The sequence below is a fragment of the Misgurnus anguillicaudatus genome, chromosome 12, assembly GCF_027580225.2.
Source record: "Misgurnus anguillicaudatus chromosome 12, ASM2758022v2, whole genome shotgun sequence".
Taxonomy (NCBI): Eukaryota; Metazoa; Chordata; class Actinopteri; order Cypriniformes; family Cobitidae; genus Misgurnus; species Misgurnus anguillicaudatus.
The window spans coordinates 18977435-18999643 of record NC_073348.2 but is presented as its reverse complement, the minus strand read 5'-3'; the positions used below and the strand labels follow the sequence as shown (position 1 = coordinate 18999643).

The window sequence follows — 22209 nt, the reverse complement described above, 5'->3', positions numbered from 1 at the left end:
TTTAACAAACTTTGACACTTTATTGCATTTGTGCAATGGAACATATACAACAAACTGGTGCAAATTCACTACCTACTATTAGTTTCTCACTGTGCCATAGATTTCTCTACTTAAAATTTTGCTACATATAATACAGTTTATAAAAGCAACAGTAAAAAACGTAATTCCTTGTGATTTGATGCATCATGATTGTGTCAGGTAGGAGTCTAACTACAGAAAAGTGGTTTATGAACAGAGAATGGCTTATAAAGCATAACTTAAGAAAACAGCGTTTGTCCCTTTTATCATTTTTAGTGTCATCTGATTTGACATTGTGATGTTTCTTAATTAAAAATCCATTATCTGTATAACATACAATCATCAGGCTTTCACGTAAGACCACATAAGGTGTTTTTGTTAAAAGATTAAGACTACAGAAATCACAGTGGCAGTCCGATTGAACAATTCAACATTTTAAATCAAACTCAAATCTACATTTATCTAAACGATAATTAAAACATTATTAAATAAAACTGGCACGTACAAACAGGAATGCATTCGAGCTATCGTGTCCACATTTCAGCTAAAAACATTGAAATGCTTCCAGGACAGGTTGGTCTCTTACACCTATTTTGGAACTGATTAATTTTGAAGTAAACTATTAATCTTTTTATGACCGCCTCTCCAACAGCAAGTTGCACAAAATACTTATTTAGCCATCGACTTTGTGTTGTGTGGCATCCACATTGGCACTTACTTGAAACCAGAGGATACATATGAGTGTTTAAACTCCATTTCCTGTAATCTGGTTAAGGCCATATGAGGTGCATTGTGCTTAAAAGTGTATTTGTAGCTGTGAGTGTCTCTTTTCTTAAATCTCGTCGTAAATTCACGCTTTTCCCATAGCCTGCTGGTTTCCCGGGATTTTCCTGCTCAGGAAGGCGTAAACGTGTGGCCATATCTTGTTGGTTTCAGTTCCTTTGAAGGTCTCCAGCACTCCTTTACTCCTGTCAAAATAATACTAGTATGTTTATCATATTTAATAGCTGGCACACAACGTATATATATATTTGTTTATTTCAGGATGGGAAGTTCAAATTCTGACTAGAATTGAGTATGACAACGTCAGGCTATGATTTGCCTTCACCCCTGTGACGATGGGGTTTAGGGGTGGGGTTTCGTTATTGTTTTTGTTTTTATGATAATTGCATGATTAACGTCATAAGAATTCTCGTGAGATCAGGCTGGTTATACAATGTATATATTCAAGTGTAATATATACAATACCTGTAATACTCTAAAACTGGTTGTGTTTGTCTCTCATAGTCCTTCAGTCTTCTGGTGACAGTTTCAGGACTGTCATCATCTCTCTGAACCAATGGCTCTCCTGTGACATCATCAAGACCCTGTGTACAACACAGACCATTGATTATTCCCCATGACTATACATGACATCACTGCAGGGCTTTAAACCTCAATTTGTGTGCTATAAATACCATATTAAAGAAACAGTTCACCGCAATATGACTAGATAAGGATTTAATTTTTGGTTGAACTATACATTAAAACTACTTTTTCTCAAAAATGAGGATGTTGAAACTGTCAACAGATTTTTCTACGGATGTTGGCTCTTTTTGTAGCTAAATCTGGCGGGTGACCTTCAGCTAAACTGTTTTGTGTTGACATAAGCATGGATCTATTGCAGTAAAAGGCAAACACTGTTTCACACTCGGCTAGCTCAGTGTTTGCATAAAATACACTGGATAGCTGTCTTGTGGTTTATTATTAAAAATTAGTAGATTAAATGTTAAAGGGGGCATTCAGCAAAAAACAAAAACAAAAAAATGCATTGTTGAATTCAAGTACAGAAATTAGATATGGTACCGATTGGAGAAATAAGCTTTTAAAAGTGTTTAAGTGAATGAAAATATATTTTGCTACAATGTAAAATTTTGCAAATGCTTTGTTCCAGTAGAAATGTACAACAGACAAGATTAAAGGCATAATATGTCATTTTCACCACTAGAGCTCGGTAAACATCGACAACGGACGCAGCTTGATGGCAATGATTTATGGGAGTTGTAGGCTGTGTCCAATATAGCCTCCTATACTGTCGTGGTCCGCACATAACTTCCGGTAAACTCCGCTAAGAATAAATAACAACAAAGTGCTTTAAACGTAGTTTATTTATATAACAAGCAAAAAACAACACATAGATTGCCTAGGAAACCAAAACATTTGTTATTTTCAACGAGGCGTTTGTTCAAGAGATCAGTTTAGCAACTAATCAGACCATTAAAAAACGAAACCGGAAGTAAAGTTCGAATCCAGAAGTGTATTGTGTCAGCGCACGTGCGTCCGATGAAACCATCTATACCAGCGTATAACAACTTCCTTAAAGGACCAAAACCATCTTTCGAAACGATCCTGAGGTGCGTTTCCCAAAAGCGTCGTTAGCCAACTAACATTGCAAGTTCTGTCGTTACTAACATAGTTTAACGTTTTGTTCGAAGCCATAGTTCAAACGAACATTAGCAAACTGCATCGCAAACTTGTGTGGTTGGAACTACAGCTCTTCACCTTGTGGTTAAAAGCATAGTTCCTAGTCAATATGAAATGTAGACTTAGATTCATAATGCTTTTGAACAATATAAGCAAGCAATATGCAATGCATCCATCATTCTTAATATATACAAATTCCATTTTATGTCTTTTACTTTGTAAACAGAATTAAAGCGCTGTTTTTAAAAACTGCGCATGTGCGCAAAACTACGAGCTTTAAGACCCTGGGGAATCCGTTGGAGGAGTGACGTAAGAGGGAACTTGCGCATAAATTAAATATCTTGAAAATAAACAACAGATAACTGAATCACGATAACAAAATCAATCTTCCGATGCGATATATGCTATGTACAGCAGTAATCTGACATTAAATGGATTTGCACAGATTAATTAGTACTCCACCTCCCATGTGACATCATCAACTATGTTGTTAAACCAACATGGGTCAAACGACGAATGTGCAACAAAGTCACTATGCTTTCGGGAAACAGTCATGATAAGCTAGTTAGTTTCTCCAAGTATGCTTCGTACTATAGTGGTTTAGCAGGGAGTAACGTTGTTATTCAAAACCCCAGTCCCATTCGTTTGCATGGAGAGGGCGGGGTTTATGACTTGTACTGCAGCCAGCCACCAGGGGGCGATCAAAGACCCTGCGGCTTCAATTTTCAAGATGTATGAGGCACAACCGCTGTACACTCATTATTGCAATGCATAATAGGATTGAATAAGTGCACTCGATAAGGTATAGGAAACTATTTCGGACCCAGCCGCAGTCTTCACGTTTAATGTTGATAGGAATCAATCGGAGAGGACTCGCAAGTACTGATATAAAGTTTTATAACCGTTACATTATAGTGTAAGGCCCAAAGCGTGGTTTGATAGAAGCCACAACAGAGCAATATGTGCTAGATGTTACTACTACCAAATGCAAACTTCTCTGGAGTTAAACATTGTTGAAAACAGTTTGGATAACATATAAAAAAAATTTAAATGTTCTAGTAGTTTTTACAAATTTTAATTAAAAAAAATTATATATTGTGCCTTTAACATTAGTTGTTGGCACATGTTTGAACACATGCCATGTGTACAGTTTAAAATGAAAGGACTAAAGTTGTTTACAAGTACAAGTCTATCGGTATTTGTACAAGGCATGCAACACAAAATGCTTTGTATTTAAAAGTCAAAAGTGATTGATATTTTCTGACAGTGTTTAATGGACTGAGACTTCATGACTTTCTCTGGCTGCTCCTGTTTTACTGCACGAATGAGAGCAAAGTTCCCTTAACAAATTCCTTAGTAAACATAATTCTTCTTATCTTACGTCCCGGTCTTCAAGGCTGTGATTGGACCAAATTTCAGAAAGCACCGTGGCCTAGTTTATCTCAGCTCTTCATTGGACTCTTTACAAGATCTACACAACAGTGTCACATTTCATATGCATGTATACATTTTTATATTCTTTACATTAAAAGAAGACAAAAACCCTTACAAATTGTGCAATAACTTATTCAAAAATCTTATATATTATGCATTAGAGAATACCTTACTTACTGTATATACAGGTATCTAACTGAATACTATGTGCAATTTAAACAATACTATTTTTAATCAACATCTTTATAATGTTAAAGACATATGAGCAAAACTGATTCATTCGAGAAGCAAAGCAGTATAAGCTGCCAACTTTTCTGTCGTTCAAACACGTACGTGTTCACATACACGCTGTGTATTTTCCACGAGTGGGCATGGTCAACCAGCTTTAGTTTAATAATCAACAGCTTTTATGCAAGACTGTAAATATCTCAACCGCTTTGACCTTTTTAAGGATTATTGCTTTCAACGGCACATGAGGATTGATAGAGAAAAGATTAAAAGGACTCACAGGCTTCTTTGGTGGGTTGAAGTCTATATTATAGACCCTGCCACTGGGAAGATGAACCCAGCGTGACGTCAGTCGTTCCCTGATGGTCTGGAAAGGCACGTCCAGGTTGATAACACTATCCACATCACACACGCTGTCCAGAGCCTCAGCCTGAGCCACAGTACGTGGAAACCCTGACAGGATAGGCAATTTCAGTGGCTACAACTTCTCATATGACTCTCATATGCCCTATATGTTATTTGAAGCAATATGTGAGATACAAACTTATTATATACTTTTGTAATGATTTACCATCTAGTAGCCAGCTGCTTTGTTTCATGCTCCTCAGGCTGGACAGGATGAGACGAGAGATGACATCATCAGGAACCAGCTGACCCTGATCAATGCACGACTTCATCAAAAGACCTAAATCTGCCCAGGTACATACAACAGACCTATATTTCAGTCACTGAATAATTTTTTTTTTACAAAAATACTAACATTTTTACAATCAATAAATTAATTTTAAGTCATTTTACAACACAAATAAGTTTTTTAATAATTATCATTCTATAATAACATGGGTCGGTATGAGATTTTGGCTTTATATTAACTTAAAGCCAAAATAGCACGGTTTTATGGTGTTGCAGTATTGCCAATGCAACACAACCAACACACATGATACTCCAAACACATATTTCGAATTTGCGCCCCTCGGGTGAGCAGTCACGAGCTGGCACTAGCTGATCTTTTTGTTAGTTTGTCCGGTTTCAGTTTTCTGAAAATAAATGCAAATTTAAACATTATTCTTATTATGAATTTGGCAGAAATGTTGTCGACAGTTGACAGAATTAAACAAAAAATATAATTTTACTTTAACACATAAATATAAATAGTAAAAAAAAATGAAAATAATCTTTTTTTTCAAAAAGTGCCGCGCTTCAATTGGAAACAATTGAAACCATACACCAGATGGATGAATGGATGGATGGATAGATTAAATAGATTTGCAACTATTTTAATACTCCAAAAAGGTATGTGTTGTTGTCAAAGTTTTAAGTCGATGCCAGCAGCAGAGAGATTACCAAGACATATTAATGATGCGTACTTTTAACATAAAGAATGTGAAACATGTACAGTCACCTCCATAAGTATTGGAACAGAAGCACTTACATGTTATTTTAGCTGTTTGCCAAAATGTATTCCAGTTACAGTTATATAATGAATATTGGCTTAAAGTGCACAATCTCGGCTTTTCATAGATGGTATTCACATCCAGATTGTCTGAAGGGCTTGGCAGGTGACTGCATGTTGGATATAATTTGCAGTCTTTATTTAAATTGACTTTACAAACTTAAAGCATTATCATATAATTAAGCAAGTTATTGCATATAAAATGTTTCTTCGTTATTGTGCAGCACTAACATATATAAGTATTTACAGGGTTCCCACACCTTAGTTAACTTCAAATTCAAGGACCTTTCAAGGACTTTCCAGGTCCAATACCCTCAAATTCAAAAACTAAATGTGTGGACACATTTCAAGTGAGAGCAAGGTTACATCGTGTTACCTTTTAAGATAAATTGTTACAGTTCCCTTTCAAGGGACCTCGCACTGCGTCACTGCGATGACACTTTGGGGACGCCTCCAGGAGTAACTGAATGTGTATATCAAATTCAACCAATGGTGAGGCTTAACGACAAAGACAGGGTGGCGTGGGAGCCAGGAAGTATATCGCTATCTGAAATATTGCCAAAGACGGCGTTACAGGGATGCAGGAAGTATGGCAAGGGAGACGCAGCGCCTCGTTCCCTTCTCAGGGAACAACAGTTACATACGTAACCCGAGACGTTTTCATTTGTCAAACACAACTATGCAAAAAAGCATTTTTATCTGGGTGGATGTAAATTTTATGTAATTAAATCTGTTATATCAACTATAAAATGTTACGTTTGTATCTTTACGTAAATATATTTAGTTTTAAACCAATCAACATTTGTTCACAAGATAATGTGAACTTTAAAAAGTATCTAAGTAATACGACATTTTTTTACGTACAACAATAACCTTGTTTAATTTACTCAGTACAAAATAATTACACTCAATTTCGTTCCTTGTCCAATTCACTTAATTCAAACAAGTAAATACAACATGACTTACTTAAATGTGTAAAAATTACGTTAACTTAATCATTTTGTGGCTACTGAATGGGCAGTGGATCTGTATTTCCCCGCATGCTTTAAATTCAACTGCATTTTAAGCTTAAGCTAAAATTAAGCTTTATTTTCTGCACTTTAAGTATAGAGAAAGACTTGATGGTGTTTATCCAATAGATTAAATACGTTAATGCCAGTGTGAGGATGAGTTTCATATGAGTTTCATATGTAATTGTTATTAGCATGTTAACATGTGCATTTTGATTACACGTACCTTTACAGTACACCAATACATTTGGAAAAACAAAGTAGATCAAACTTCGCTTAAAATTAAGTTGGATTCAATCAAAAATATACATTTAGAAATCTTAAAGTTATGATCACACATAAAATAATGACTAGAGAAATACTAAAATTAACTTTAAAAATTACTGTATGCTCAAATTATATTTCAACAAACAGAAAAATTAAGTCGTTTGTACTAGTAGTATTGTATGCTCTACGTAATAAAAATACATTTAAAAATTATCATATCTAACAGTTGTATGTTTTTGTAAGATTCACTTTGTATAAATTCTTGCGAATAAGCCAACTTTTAAAATATATAAAATTAGTGATAGACCGATATATCGGTCGGCCGATATATTGGGCCGATTTTTGCGAGTTTTATGTGTATCGTCATTGTGGAGAGTGCAGTTCATGGTTCCATAGCACCCTCACCTGTTTTTACTATTTGTTAAATATAGGTTTTTTTAAGTTCAATAAATGTTACTTTTTAAAATTGAGACTTTTTTATAATGTAAACTGAGGGAGCAATAGCAGTATCGGCTCAAGAAAATCGGCAGCCTGTATCGGTCATCGGCTAAGGCTGATAAAACAAAAATCGGTATCGGCATCGGCACTAAAATATCCATATTGGTCAAACCACCCCCCCCCCCCCAAAAAAATTGAAACTTTTTTAAAACTGTGTATTTTATAATTGGTTAATTGGTAGATTATTTGTTCCATGCAGTGAGTGGATAAAATCTATCTGTGGTAGGTAGACATGCACACAAGATAAGTGATGAATACACCCTACACCATAAATCACCTGTCACACAAAAGTGCAAGGTACCCGATCCCCAGAGAGACACACAGAAAAACATCTGGCATCCATTTGTGTAAACATGTGTTTACCTCTACACACAGCATGACTTAAAAAATCTGTTTTCTTTCTAAATTAAGTGTTTTTAACTTAAAAAACAGTTTTGCTACTCTTTATAGCCCATGAACAGAAAATGCACCAATTTTTTATGTATTTAAATATAACAGGTTTGGGATTCGGTGTAATTTGCATACTGCTGAGGCTTTCTGCAGTAACATGGTCGGTCTTCTCAAGATCTGTTTAATATGCAGAGCACATAGTAGTCTATAGGGAAGGCATTCAAGTATGCACTTATTTTAAAAGACACAGCAGATTTAATACACTACAAAAGATCAATGTTTAACTCCGTGCATTCCTAAAAGCATGGATTACACTGGAGTTAATGGCTTTGCCAGAAAGGCATTCACACAGTGCAACAAAACTCAACAGAGAAAGAAAGTGTTGTCCAACTAGTAGGCGGCCACATTTCAGAGGAAATGTTAACTCTTTCCATCCCTGTGAGGGAATATTAGTGTATGTTATGCACTTATGTTCAAATATCTAAGGTGTACTTGCAGCTTTATAGGTAGAGCATTGCGTTAGTAGTACAACGGTTGTGGTTTCGATCCGGATACGCACGTACTGATTTTATCAAGCTGAACTTTGAATGAACCTTGAATGCAAATCATTGGATAAAAGTGTCTGTACATTGACTATTGCATGCTGTCATTAAAGTAACACACACCAAATACTAAGAAGTACATGTTAACTTTTCACACTTTATATAATATACTCCTGCTAAAACAATTTGTAGGCTAAATAGTTTACCTCAGATATCTGCGTATGGTCAAAACGCGTCAGTGATGCCCAATAACCGCTGTCAAAATTTTAGTTTTGTCTTACTTATTTAAGACCCTCACGACTTGAGTTCTCCTTCCGTCTTGTTTCATAAGTTTTCAGCCATTTTCTGAGTTTTAATCGAAAGCTAAACTAAACCATGCACAATGGCATTTTAAAAATCGTTTACAGTCGTTTATGTTTCGAAACACTTGGTAAATCTGTTATTGTGGTAAATGTGTTACCTGTTTTTGCCTCGATGTTCGCCCTCAGCAAGTCCCCGCTCGATAGATGCTTCAGACCGAAACCCTGCGTTATCCGACCGGACACCGTCCCTTTACCAGAGCCCGGGGCCCCCATTATCACCGCCCGAAACACACCCTGCACAGCCATCCTGTATAACTTATCTCAAAATTATAACGTTTACTAAACTAACTTATCCACGACAAATCTCAAAGACACATAACTCTCACACCATTCCTGTTAGTAGGCTACAATCCTGTAAAACTCCAACGTGAAAACCAACGCTGGGGTGCGCGCTCCTGCATGTGACCACCAAAGCCAAATAACTCTAATTTATATTCCTAGACCTCCTTTTCTCGAGCACGCCCATTTTTCGTAGACGAGCCTGAGACGCGCTCACATAACAGGAAGTACACAACACATCATAAGAAGGGGCTTTTGAGGACACAACAACAGTGCGTTTGATTTTCAAAATGATGATATTTCACCTTACAGCAATGTTACTATGTAATTACATAAGTAGAAAATAAAAATGAGTATTACATTATTATATAATTGTGTGATAGTATATTTTAGTAAATACGTCAGTGTTTTAATGTTTAGTATGCTGTATATATTATAGCAAGCAATTACTACTTTTTTGTTAATGTATACTGTAGAATAATCTACAATGAACGAAACTGTAGTAGTATGGTTTAACATTTATTATGGTAAGATTTTACTACAGTTTAGTAAAGTAAGTACTAAAGTATATCTTCATGCATCTTTTGTAAATGCACTTTGTAGCCTATGTATATTAGATTATATCCAATTGCATTTACATGCATGGGCACTGTATATTTAAAACGTTACCTAATTTGCCTGAGAAAATGCTGAAATATATTCAATGCTTCTCTGATGATGATTATGCAATGTGATTATGTAACTTGTAAATCTGTTAGGTAGCTGCTCAAACAGGCTTTGGAGTTGGCAATGTAACTTCAGTTTGATTAAATCACCTACAAGCATGTGACTGCCATTCATGAACCCAATCCAGTCACGAGAGAGTCCATTTAAGCCCCTTTTTACGCATGAGTGAATACGCATCATTCATCATATGACTAATGATTGACAGGATGGGTTCTTTTGATATGATAAAGAAGATAAGGAGGAACACTTGCTCTCTCCTGTAGATAGCCTTTATGCCTAGAACAATAGATCCTTTAACACAATAGGACAAAGACGGGATTTGGAAAGCCTGTGATGATGTTAATTATCACATGGTTAAAGAAAGATGTTAGTTTGGAGATGTTATGCTGGATGTTAGTTTTAAAAAATAAAACAGGGAAAAGATTTATGCTCCAGATAAGTATACATTTGTAATACGCAATGCTTTGGGCATTGATATTTCTGTGTAAATGGCGCCCTCTTTAGACTGAATAGCACAACACATTGAATATTTACAAAACTGCAATACAGCTACAGCTCTCTCTCTCTCTCTCTCTCTCTCTCTCTCTCTCTCTCTCTCTCTCTCTCTCTCTCTCTCTCTCTCTCTCTCTCTCTCTCTCTCTCTCTCTCTCTCTCTCTCTCTCTCTCTCTCTCTCTCAATTCAATTCATCAATTCAATTGAGCTTTATTAGCATGACTGTGGATCACAATGTTGCCAAAGCATGAACAAACTAACACATTATATATAAATAGTACAACAAACAAACAAAAACAAAACAAACATATATGTATACATCATGTCATATGAAACAGTAAATAAATGTATCAAAGTAAATGAGTAAATAAAACAGTTCTCTATAGAGTTTTCAGTTTCTAACATACGCACAACCGGCGCAACGTCATAGATTGTCTCTGAACAGGTTCACGCCCACTTTTGGGGGAAATCGCACTAGACGTTCCATTGACTTCCATTCAAAATAGCGGAACAAAGCAACGTTCGTACACAGCCGGCAGGTGTAAATAACTTATGAAATCACTCAGATTTAAACACGTTGAGTAATTATCTGTCCACCATGCCTGCCATAGAGCGCGAAAGATACATTAACACATTTATATTTGGTCAATATAAAAACATGTCTCTTTCATTCTACCAGCATCAAATTTGTGTAACAACGCTCCCTATTGGCCAGAGGTGTCTTACCCGGACATTAAACACGTACCTCATCAAGTCAACAGGGAAGCAAGTGAATGATTTTACTTCGTATTTGAAAGTTACTTCGTATTTATTTATTATGTCTTTATATTTAGAGTAATGAGTGCACTTTTCCGTCCAGCCATACAACTAACTGGCTTAGCGATATTTCCAGCAATCACTGGATGGCGTTGTTACACAAATTTGACGCTGTGAGAATGAAAGGGACATGCTTTTACACTGACCAAACCAAATGTGTCAATGCATCCCCCGCGCTCCACGGCAGGCAGGATGGACAGACAAATACTCAACATGCTTAATCTGAGTGATTTCATAAGTTATTTACGCCTGCCGGCTGTGTAAAAACGCTATTTTGAATGGAAGCCAATGGAGGCGCTGCTTTTTTAACCCCCGAAAAGGGGCGGTGACGAAATTTACAGTCAAGTTCCCGGATGTGCCGGTAGTCCGTATTGTGAATGGCTAAAATATATTTTGCAGCTAGTATAGCTGTCCTATCATCTTCACCAAGAATGAAGGGCATTTTCTCAGTATCACTCAGTTCAATAAATGATGGAATTATCCCTGCAAACACGTGTATGTGGGGCCCATATGGGTTACACATGGGCTAGCTGGGTACAGAGTGGGCATGGGCTCCAAATGGGCATATTATCTGGGGCCCATCTGGGCTAAACCAAGTGGGTCCCACATGGGCAAACCCAGGTGGGCTCCCCATGTGGGACCTACTTGGGCTGGAAATGGGCTACTGATTCAGTTTAACAAGAAGACAAGTGCAAACACTGTAAATCCCAAATGTTAATTACATGAGTAGATAGTACAAATATGGTCTTAATATATTTCAATATATACATATACTTAATATACATTATAATATAATTATACTTAATGCACAAATATATGTTTTGTTATTTCGCCACTTTAACACAATACTTTGATCTAATCAAAAAGTCAACACTATTTTACCCAAATTTGTGCAATTTAAAAGCATTAAGAGCATGCAGATACAGAGAAATAAAGGCTAAAAAATACATTTGAGAGTTTACAAAAATGCAGGATGGATCTCGCGAGATTTTATACAGCAATACCCATCCCCCACCCCTCTTTGAATCTCGCGGGCGCCATGATGACACTGACTGCCATTCTGCTGCAATTTTCCGGAGGAGACTTTCACTGTCAGTGTATTCAAGGTAAGAACCGAATAATTGCATACAATATATAAAAAAAATCGATTTTAATCAAAATACATTGTTTTTAAAGCATAATATTTAACAAAACATGTACTTGTCAAGTTAGAATTTCAGTTAGACATCCAGTTTCCTAGTTCGCGCCATTTTCTGCCATTACAAAACGATCTTTTTTTAAATAAGTTAATTGTTAATACACAAACTCTGTCCAACTTGACTGAATTTCAGAATCTAGCTTTATATTTTACCACAGCTTTACAATATAAATCCCACAATTGCAGTAATTTCTTTATTTGTTCGTTAGGTGTGCACCACAGTTGGTTACGTGGTACATTTACTTCGTTAACGTACAAAGTTACTTAAGTTAAGATTTTGGTAATATAGTACATTTACAAAAAAAATAAGTAAGTTTACTCTTACTTTAAGTATATTTTTTTAATGGAAAAGTTGTACTTTTACTTGCGTTCCTTCATTACTGGATGTTAATTCATTACTAAATGTATATTTTAAATTGCTGTCGTGTTTTTAGGGTATCCGCGAAATAATGACTCGTTTGAGTCGTTTCCTTACAACGTATTACAAATGAATGAGTCTTTTGAGTCGATTCTTTACAAAAAAAACTGAAAAGTTTTGAATTGGTTCGCGAATCAGTTTAAATGAATTGTTCAGATCGCTTCAAAAACTGAATCATCTGGTGCGGTTTCATCAAGAAACACGCAGAACACAGTAGGATGACGTGAATACTTAAAGCAAAACTTCACACGTGTATCCGCCATTATATATGCGCGACCTGTTTGAATTCAGACATAGTTACACGTTCGCAACCTCCGAAATACTGTACACGTGACTGTACAACAGAATGACGAAAATCTATCGATGCTTGTCTAGATGTATACTGTACTGTATGTTGTAATTGCTTCTTACAACAACATGAGATACTCAACATAAGAAAACATGAGTTTTGTCTAAAATCGGTTTGTATTTCATGTCACTATCTTAAGAGATTCTCTAAGTTAACTTTAATATGCATAGGGAATGCAAAACACTGTAGGTTTACAGACATTTCAGATAAGCTGTATACATTAACACTGAGACTACAGTTAATTACATAGAAATGCTTGTCTATTCTATATTTGTCTAAAGTGTTGTTTAATCTGTACTGTTTGTGTTGCAGTTTCACACTGTGCCCTTCATATGGGACCATACAGACAAAGTGTTTCTGTTAGGGCTGCACGATTCGGAGAAAAAATCTAATTGCGATTTTTCTGATTAAAATTGCGATTCGCGATTTAAAGTGCGATTCATTAGTATATAATAAAAGAGGTACATCCAGGTTTGTTGTGGTGGTTTTAATAGCACCAAAGAAAGATGCTGTGCTACTGTTTTTTTAAAACCTCTTAAACATTGTACCAAGTTGTCTGCAGGACTTTGCTATACTGCATACAAACTTTTTTTTTAATCTAAGAACATTAAAAAAAATACAATTTAAATTTTTTTTTTTTGAAAGTTTTATTTAAAATAACATATAAGCCTATGTATTTTGGCTGTCACTACAACAATGCATCTGACAAGCAAATGTTTAGTTTTTCTTTTAATCATAAGACTATACTCATCTTGTTTTACTTTTCAGGCATCTGTAATAAATGTAAATATATTAGTTATTAGAATCTATGATTTAACATAAGCAAAAAATACAAATAAAAGACTGCACAGTCCTCACAATGTGGAGCTGCAGAAGCTTGTTCAGTTAAGAGTAAGGAGTGATTTTAATTTTTGGTGTATTCTGACACAGAAAGCACCAGGTTACTGTCACTTTAAGACACAAGACAGCTAAACTGCTCTGCTTCAATATAGCCTACTGATAAACATCCAGCTGTTTATGTTCACTTAGATAAGAAAGAAAACTTAAGTTTAGTGATCACGCGTGTGCTGACTGCTCTCTGTGTGCGCGCTTCATGAACCCTCATGCCTGTAAATATTCAAAGCGGTGCAGATGTGCGCGTGCAAGAAAGTATAATGTACCTGTTTCGTCTGCTGTGTTCCGGGCTTTAATGAAACCTGCTTATAGTCTGATGAGGCGCTTGTCATTGTTTGCGATGCATGACGAGAAACGGACGTATATACACCTTTCTTTAAGTCCAACATTACACAAAAGGGAAATGTTTTCGCGCATTTCTGTCCTTTCATTTGCCGGTTAATGAGTTATAATGCGTTTTTAAAATGACTGAATCCAAAATCTGCCAACTTCATGACATTCCGCGTTGTGCAGTTAATTCCATTTGTATGCATTTCGCGATTCTGTCCGTGTTTTCCGCATCGCGGAAATCATATGGCCGTACACTTTGTTGAGGAGTTGAACTGCTGCTCGCGCTCATGTTTTCCAAATGGTGTGATGACGTGTAGTCAGCACGTCAGTGTTCATGCACTCTATTGGTCTAAACTGCATCAAACAAAATGCGCAGGAAGCGAACTGTCAAAAACTGCGTACTAGATGATTGTTATATTTAATAGTTTTGAATCGAAATAATCGCATTTCTTGCGATTCGAAAATCGCATCCATTCACATCGCGATTTCGGTTTAAAAACGATTAATCGTGCAGCCCTAGTTTCTGTTTGCTGTGGAAACGAGAAATTGCAAAGATGAATATCAGAATGTCAGAAGTAAGTATTTAAGGTTGTTGTTCTTTGTTAGTAAAGCATGCATGTATGTGTTAAAACATAATCAAAGGTTATTGTTAAAGGTTAATAAAAGTTAACACTTTGTACTTTTGACAAATATCTTACTCTATCTATCTGTCTGTCTGTCTAGTGTCTATCTATCTGTCTGTCTGTCTAGTGTCTAACTATCTATCTAACCATTTGTATATATATTTGAATAATATATCTGATATTGTTATAGTATTTTTGGAAAATGTAGATGACTGCTTCTTTCTTGCAAAGCTCAGATGAAATTTAATCTCACTTTAATGCTCTTTATGGATTTTACAGGAAACTTGAAAAAATGCCCTAACAAACAAAATAACAAGAAGAGAGGCAGAAAAGGCTGTGTCAAAGTGGCTAATTGGTGCCGGGAAAAGGGAGGAAATCGCACTGCAAGGGCACATGTTGGAGAATGTTGGGTAAGTCTTAAGATTTACATTTTAAATGAAAATACAAAGTTTAAAAAGACGAATGATAGTGCACATCAATGGGGAAGATCACGCGATAACGGAGTTACACTCCCACTAGATTTTTAGTGTCACTCAGCAATACATGTACTTAAATAGTAACACAAAATGTTCCGGTGAAATAAAATCTTAATATGATTTTAAAGAAAGAAAGTGCTCTGTAGCAGTTACAATTGCTAAGTGGCATTAAAATAATCTAGTGGGAGTGTAACTCCGTTACCCCGTGATTTTCCCCCAATGCAACTTCAAAAATGTTATACCGTGTGTGCTATTACATACAGTGACCGGGAGGGGACATGTTCTGTTAGCTTAGTTTTGTCTTGCGAATTTTAATTTTCCAGCTAACAGAAAAAAGGTCTGGGAATGTTCCTTGAGAGTTCCCAACATTCCCAAAAATGTCCTTTTTTTCACTTATTAGGTTTAGATGTTGATGTTTTGTTTCATTTTAAGTCACCATTATGGTGATTAGTGTGTGTTGTATTTGGACTCTTGCCTTTTTGCTTGCTAGTTTTTCCCTGGTTGTGTTAACTTTGTGTGTATAAAGCACATTTGTTATAGTAATGTAGAGTTGGTGCAATTTTGTAGTGGTTGGTACATAATAACGAAGATCACAGTATAATTAGTTGATTTACTCATCAAGTTTCTTGTCTGTCAGTAATGTATATGAGATCCAGAAATCTTACAGCAGTTTGTCATTGAGGATATTTAAAACTATGGACAAAAATTAACTGCTTTATATTTTGGACGCTCAAACATCAAGAATTAGAGTATGAATCTCAACCATGGTAACAATTAAATGAAAAGCTTCATGCTGCAATGCATGCTTGGTATCAACAAATTATAAATCTCATCCAGGACTCCCAGAATGCACTACAGCATGGATAAATAATTATTGTTTTTTACAATTTTCTTTGTCACCATGGTTGAGAGTCATATTCCGATTCCTGATGTTTGTGCAGCCCAAGTATACAGCTGTTAATTTTTGTCCAAAGTTTCTGAGACTCCTTAGTGGCGAACTGTTGTGATGGTGCTGGATCTCATGTACATTATTAAAAGAAAAACTTTTGATCAGTAAAGCAATTATTTACATGATGATCTTAACCATTGCATTCTAGCCATCGCAGAATTGCACTAGCTTTGCATTGCTGTGGCAGATGTGTTTCGTAAACACAGGGTTGACACAGCCAGGGAAAAGCTAGAAAAAATGTCAAGAGTCACAATAATGGTGACTTAAATAATTGTGACTTAAAATAAAAACATCAACATCTAAACCAAATAAGTGAATAGTGTTTTCTACAGCAACATTTTTACCGAACATTTAGAAATAATGTTACTTTTAAATAATAAAATGCAATGTTTCTCTATCACAAGAAAACAAGTTAATATAAAAAACAGTTGTTTTAAACATTGTGCGAACATTAAAAACATGACATTGTAACATTCCTCTAACATTCAGACAACCCAGAAACATTCTTAGAACGTCAAGAAAACACTTTTTATGTTGGCAAAACATTTTTGGGAAACGATGGGAACTTTCAGGGAAAATTCTTAGAACTTTTTTTGTTAGCTGGGTTGTGGAAACATATGATCCTAATATGATCGTAGCCAAAAGATATTGAATCATGGGTTTTCTAAATATGCTAAATATTCTGACCTGTCTGAGATTAAAACGGGTAAGTTCACCCAAAAATGAAAAAAACTTAATTAATTACTCACCCTTATGTCGTTCTACACCTGTAAGACCTTCATTCATCCTCAGAACAAAAATTCAGATATTTTTGATTAAATCCGATGGTTCAGTGAGGCCTGCATTGACAACAATGACATTTCCTCTCTCAAGATTGATTAATGTACTAAAAACATATTAAAATCAGTTTATGTGAGTTCAGTGGTTCAATGTTAATAATTTAAAGTGACAAGAATATTTTCGGTGTGCCTAAAAAACAAAGTAACAACTTATAGTAATGGCTGATTTCAAAACACTGTTTAAGGAAGTATTGGAGCTTTTATGAATCAGTGTGTTGAATCAGGTGTTCAAAGCACCAAAGTCACGTGATTTCAGCAGTGTGGCAGCTTGACACACGATCTGAATCATGATTCCATACGCTGATTCATAACCGCTCCACTGTTTTGGAATTAGCAATCACTATATAAGTGGGGTTCTTTTTCTTTTGTTTTGTGCACACAAAAAATATTCTCATCACTTTATAATATTAATATTGAACCACTACACTCACATTAACCATTTTAAATGTCTTTTTGGTACATTAATGGATCTTGACAGAGGAAATGTCATTGCTGGCTATGCAGTCCTCACTGAGCCATCAGATTTCATCAAAAATATCTTAATTTGTGTTCTGAAGATTAACAAAGGTCTTACGAGTGTGGAACAACATGAGGGAAAGTAATAAATGGCATTATTTTTATTTTTGGATGAACTTACCCTTTAAAATAATGTCATGAAAGGTAATTTTATATTTTTTTCAAAGGGCCGTTGGGACAGCGACAACATAGGAGTGAGGAGCTGCAGTAATGTTGTCTTGTTTGTGAAAACCTTTATTTTAGATTTTTCTGATATGCATGTATAAAAACAAGTTTTTCCAAATAAAGTTTTACAAGAGTGAATTAAAGCGTTAGTCCATCAAAAAATGAAAAATCTGTAATTAATTACTTTTCCTCATGTCTTTCCACACAAGGCAAAACCTTGGAATGACATGAGGGTAACTTATTAATGAAAGAAATTTTAAATTTTGGAAGAACATAACCCTGTAAATGTAACTTTTTTTTTCTTTCTTTAGTTGTGTTTTAAAAAAAGTTTTAAATGTACAAGTCCTAATAGTCATGTTCAAATTATTAATAAACTGCATAACGAAGTAAAGCATGAACTGCTGTTTTCTGTTCATTGAATACCTTTAACATTTTATTGAAGTTTAATGCTTGGAAGTTTTGCATTTAGGGGTTTACTGTAAAATAAGGTAACCCAAACCAACAAATATTGTAGCCCATAAATATACCAGTTGTAACCCATAAGTGCCCTAAATAAGTCCTATCTGGGCCCCATCATTGACCCATGTGGGTAGTCTCATGTGGGTCCTAATTGGGGTCTACTTGGTCTACCCATATGGGCCCAATAAGGTGCCCATCATGAGCCCATCTTCAACCCATCTGGGCAAACCCATGTGGGGGCTCCATGGAACCCCCGGACAAAACTAACTGGGCCCCATCTGGGCAGCCCACATGGGGCCCACTTACCAGCCCATATCCATCCCTTATGGGCCCCACATGGGTGTGTTGACAGGGATGGTTTCAAATATAGGAAGAAATGTTCCTCTTACATTGTGATATTTAGGACATATGAGTAGAAAGTGTTTCTCATCCTCTATTTGTTGTAGATCACAGTGTCTACATATCCTCTCTTCTCTTGCTGTCCATGTTTGTCTATGTCTTCCTCTCTCTATTTCTAGATCATGGTCACTTAATCTGTATTTGGAAAGGATTTGTCTTTCTTTAAATTGTTTCATCAATAGATAGTTTGCCAATTTAGTGGATCTATTTAGGGTCGAGTAACATTGGAGTTTATTTTGGAGTTTAAAATGTGCTTTTAGTGATTCATCATGAGTATCTTTTAGATTTTTGTCAATTTCTTTAATAATTGTTTTGGGGTTATAGCTGTGATCAATTGGGAATTGAGTTTCATGAACCAGTTGAAGAGCGAGCGTGTTTAGAGGATGAGATTCTGCTGAGGTTTCATTGGCTAGGAGGGCTTTATATTGGACTGAATCAGGATCAGACTGATGTAGATGATGCCAGAACTGAACACATCTCTTCTGGATCTCAATGTTCAGTGGGTACAAACCTAATTCAGCCCTGCAAGCATCGTTGGATGTGTTTCTGTGAACCCCTAAAATGTTTTTGGCAACTTCCAATTGTAATTTCTCTACTGAAGTTTTATCCCAATTTCTAAGATTTTGTACTGGTCCCCAAATTTCACATCCATATAAAAGAATTGGTTTTATTATTGAATTATATAACTTTATCCAAGTTTTAATGGGTAATTTTAAGTGACCGCATCGTGACTTTATAGCATAAAAACCCCTCCGAGCCTTTTCGCTCAGTGTCTTGACAGCCAGACCGAAGCTTCCCGAAGCGCTAATGTCGATGCCCAGATAACAGTAGTTGGTGCTATGTTGTAAGACTTGGCCATTATAAGTGAACAGTGTCCCAAAGTGAAGTGAGCTAGGGTCCTTACCAGTGCCCGAACCTGTGTACACGATATACTGATTCACGACCTCGGGAGCTAGGGAACGAATTGAGACACAGGCCGTGTTATTTTTCTGTCACGTGGCTGCTTAAGCGCGATGTAATCACTCACAGCTGTTACTCATCAACAACCGGCATAACCAACATCTCTCTGACTTAATTTTAAAAACAGTACATTTTCGAAAAATGCTGTCACTATTCTCTTACATATCTGTGCATAAAATTGGAGGCATATAATTACATTTTAAATGTAATAAATATATTTACAATTTTAAATAAATATTATTCTTTTAAATATTGAGTAGATTGTGGTCCCTTACTGTGTAGCAATGTGTGTTTATATTTACAACTAAAACAAACGTTTGTCTTTATAAAAGTTCTATAACATTTCATACAGTTTATTGAGTTGGATCACGTGATGTTCGGTTGGCGAGCTTCAGAAAAGGTCACGTGATTTCCGGTTAGGGAACATAGGGATCATCGATGCTCACTGGTTTTTGCGTTGCATTGTGGGAATTTTTAGGGAACGAACGTTCCAGTGCACTGAACGGATTTTGCGATTGAGACAGCCCTTAAAATGGCCGACTCCCTGATCAGTGCCCTGACTACTGAACAAGGGAGCTGATTGAGACACACGAGCCGTTTCTCAATGTCAAGGATACTTCCTTGGCAGGACTAGTCCTTACAAGTCACTTCCTTCAGAGGCTAGGCGAGGCTCCTTTTGAGCATTCGGAGAACACGTTAAATGGCACAGGCTAGCAAGTGCACGTCATTACGTCATTGCGTGATTGAAAGGTGTGCTTTCGGTGCTGCGCGCATAGGATTGTGGGTGATTTCAGCGCGTGAAGAGCGCGAAGGATACAAATTTGCATCCTTTCCTATATATGGGATATTTCTCGAACGAAGGACTCAGTCCTTGGCTGAAATTTCGAGGATCCTCGACATTGGAACAGTCCTTCGACGGACGTCGATGACGTAGCATCCTCGAAATTCTAGCTTCCAAGGATACTTCCTTGACATTGAGAAACGGCTACGGAGGGTGTGTCTGCTGCGTTCTGTTAATGACACGGGTATAAATAAAGTTTTTTTTGACATTCAGCTACACGGTCAGCGTTATTTCTCTAAATAAGTTCAGGTAACTTGTAAGTTTAGATAACATAAAACCAGCAAATTATTGCATGCACATATGGTACAAAGTATGATTATTTATTTAGATTTCAGAATGAGCACGTTTGTCATTAATTCTAAATATGCTGCGGTCTGTCTGCTGATCTATTACCGTAATGAAGATGAATGTATAATTACTGATTAAAAACTAAAATGTACAACTTTCAGTAAATAACTATGTACATGCTTAGGACGTTTGTGTTGTCATAATGTACTGGGTAACTTCATATATAAAAACGAAGACTAGTAAAGTGATGTTTTATCATTAAAATCTGATCGTGTCCATTGATTTAATAGAACGTTTGGGTATACCAACATGGCGGCGCGGTGGCTTCACAGTTGTGACGTCATGCGCAATCCAGTCATTTATATAGATCAGTGGCCAAAACTCAGTTTACCAAGTAAAGTACCATTGTCTTTTGAATTCAATGCAAAAAAATCAGTTGAATTAACAACAATTATTCATATATTTTATTTGTAATATAATACCATAGACCAAATAAGACAGAAATAGGCAGAGGAAATGGTATGGCAGATGATATGGAGGTATTGATGATGAACACCACAGGTAACTCCACACATACACACTTGACAGTCACAGATAACAAGACGAATAACTTTCCTTGCAGGTATATAGATGATGACAATGACGACAGGGCAATAAATGAACTTTCCAATCTTTAGAGAGGCGAGTAGAGTCAGGTAAGAATCTATGAAACACATGGATGAGTGGTATGTTTCAACGAGACCAGACAGTAACTGTGTGAGTGAGAGTGGCTTAAATAGTGTGCGCTGGATAATGAGGGACGGGTGACTGTGATTAGAGGGCTGGTGATTGTGCTTGTTGCAAGAGAATGTGCTGAGAACTGAGTGATTCTGTAACAGTACCCCCCTCACGGTCCACTTCTTAGGGCCATTGGTCGACCTTTGCCTTGGGGAGCGGGTTTTTCTGGGTGGGTATTGGGGAAGTCTAGGGTCGAGGATATTGTCTCTTGGAACATAAGATCATTCCTCTGGTCCAAAACCCTCCCAGTCTACCAGGTACTCTAGATTACCATCTTGAGTCCAGGAGGTGGTGGTATGCTGAGTCCCAGACACTCTCACTCTCCTGGAACCAATGCTGAACTGAGGGGACCTCCTACGGTTCTTCAATCCAGGAGAACAGATGTGGTTGGTGAGAACAGTTGGATGTAAGTCTACGGGGAGTTTTAGGGTTGCCACAGTCTTTACATCCACTCACGTCCTGAGCCATATTGGGCCACCAGAACCAATCTTTAACCAGTGAGAGGGTTTGGTTTGCACCAGGGTTACCAGTGCCAGTTGAAGTATGTGCTCTGGTGATGAGTGGTGTACGATGGATGAGTGGAACATACCTGTGGTTTGGTGGACAGCCCGGCAGAACATCTTGAGTTTCAAGTATTCAGGAAAGTTTGTATCAGTAAGGATATTTTTAGAGGTTTTCATCTCTTCAGAAGCATACAACCTGGAGAGAGAAACAGCTTTGCAGTTCTTATTTCTGAGACGATAGTGATA

At 36.5% G+C, this 22209-nt stretch overlaps 1 protein-coding gene and 1 long non-coding RNA gene across 2 annotated transcripts; one reads left to right on the top strand and one right to left on the bottom strand.

Annotated features, from left to right (window-relative positions):
• ak3 (adenylate kinase 3) lies at nucleotides 1-9084 on the bottom strand. The gene is made up of 5 exons (XM_055208932.2): nucleotides 8764-9084; nucleotides 4715-4834; nucleotides 4424-4596; nucleotides 1267-1385; nucleotides 1-986 (listed from the first exon to the last, which is right to left on the bottom strand). Exons 1-5 carry the CDS (start codon nucleotides 8909-8911, stop codon nucleotides 869-871), a joined length of 678 nt encoding a protein of 225 aa, XP_055064907.1. The 5' UTR covers nucleotides 8912-9084; the 3' UTR covers nucleotides 1-868.
• Nucleotides 9085-14690: 5606 nt separating this feature from the next.
• On the top strand, nucleotides 14691-18447 carry LOC129434487 (uncharacterized). The gene is made up of 3 exons (XR_012372539.1): nucleotides 14691-14743; nucleotides 15071-15201; nucleotides 17739-18447. It is a non-coding gene; the product is annotated as an uncharacterized lncRNA (long non-coding RNA).
• Nucleotides 18448-22209: the final 3762 nt, after the last annotated feature.

What these genes read in the sequence shown, in the direction of transcription:
- ak3 (XM_055208932.2), bottom strand. Translation starts at nt 8,911, where the DNA reads ATGGCTGTGCAGGGTGTGTTTCGGGCGGTGATAATGGGGGCCCCGGGC. An exon ending in GAACATCGAGGCAAAAACAG is followed by an intron (nt 4,835 to 8,763) that starts GTAACACATTTA and finishes GTACCTGGGCAG; the next exon opens with ATTTAGGTCTTTTGATGAAG. An exon ending in TCAACCCACCAAAGAAGCCT is followed by an intron (nt 1,386 to 4,423) that starts GTGAGTCCTTTT and finishes TGTTGTACACAG; the next exon opens with GGTCTTGATGATGTCACAGG.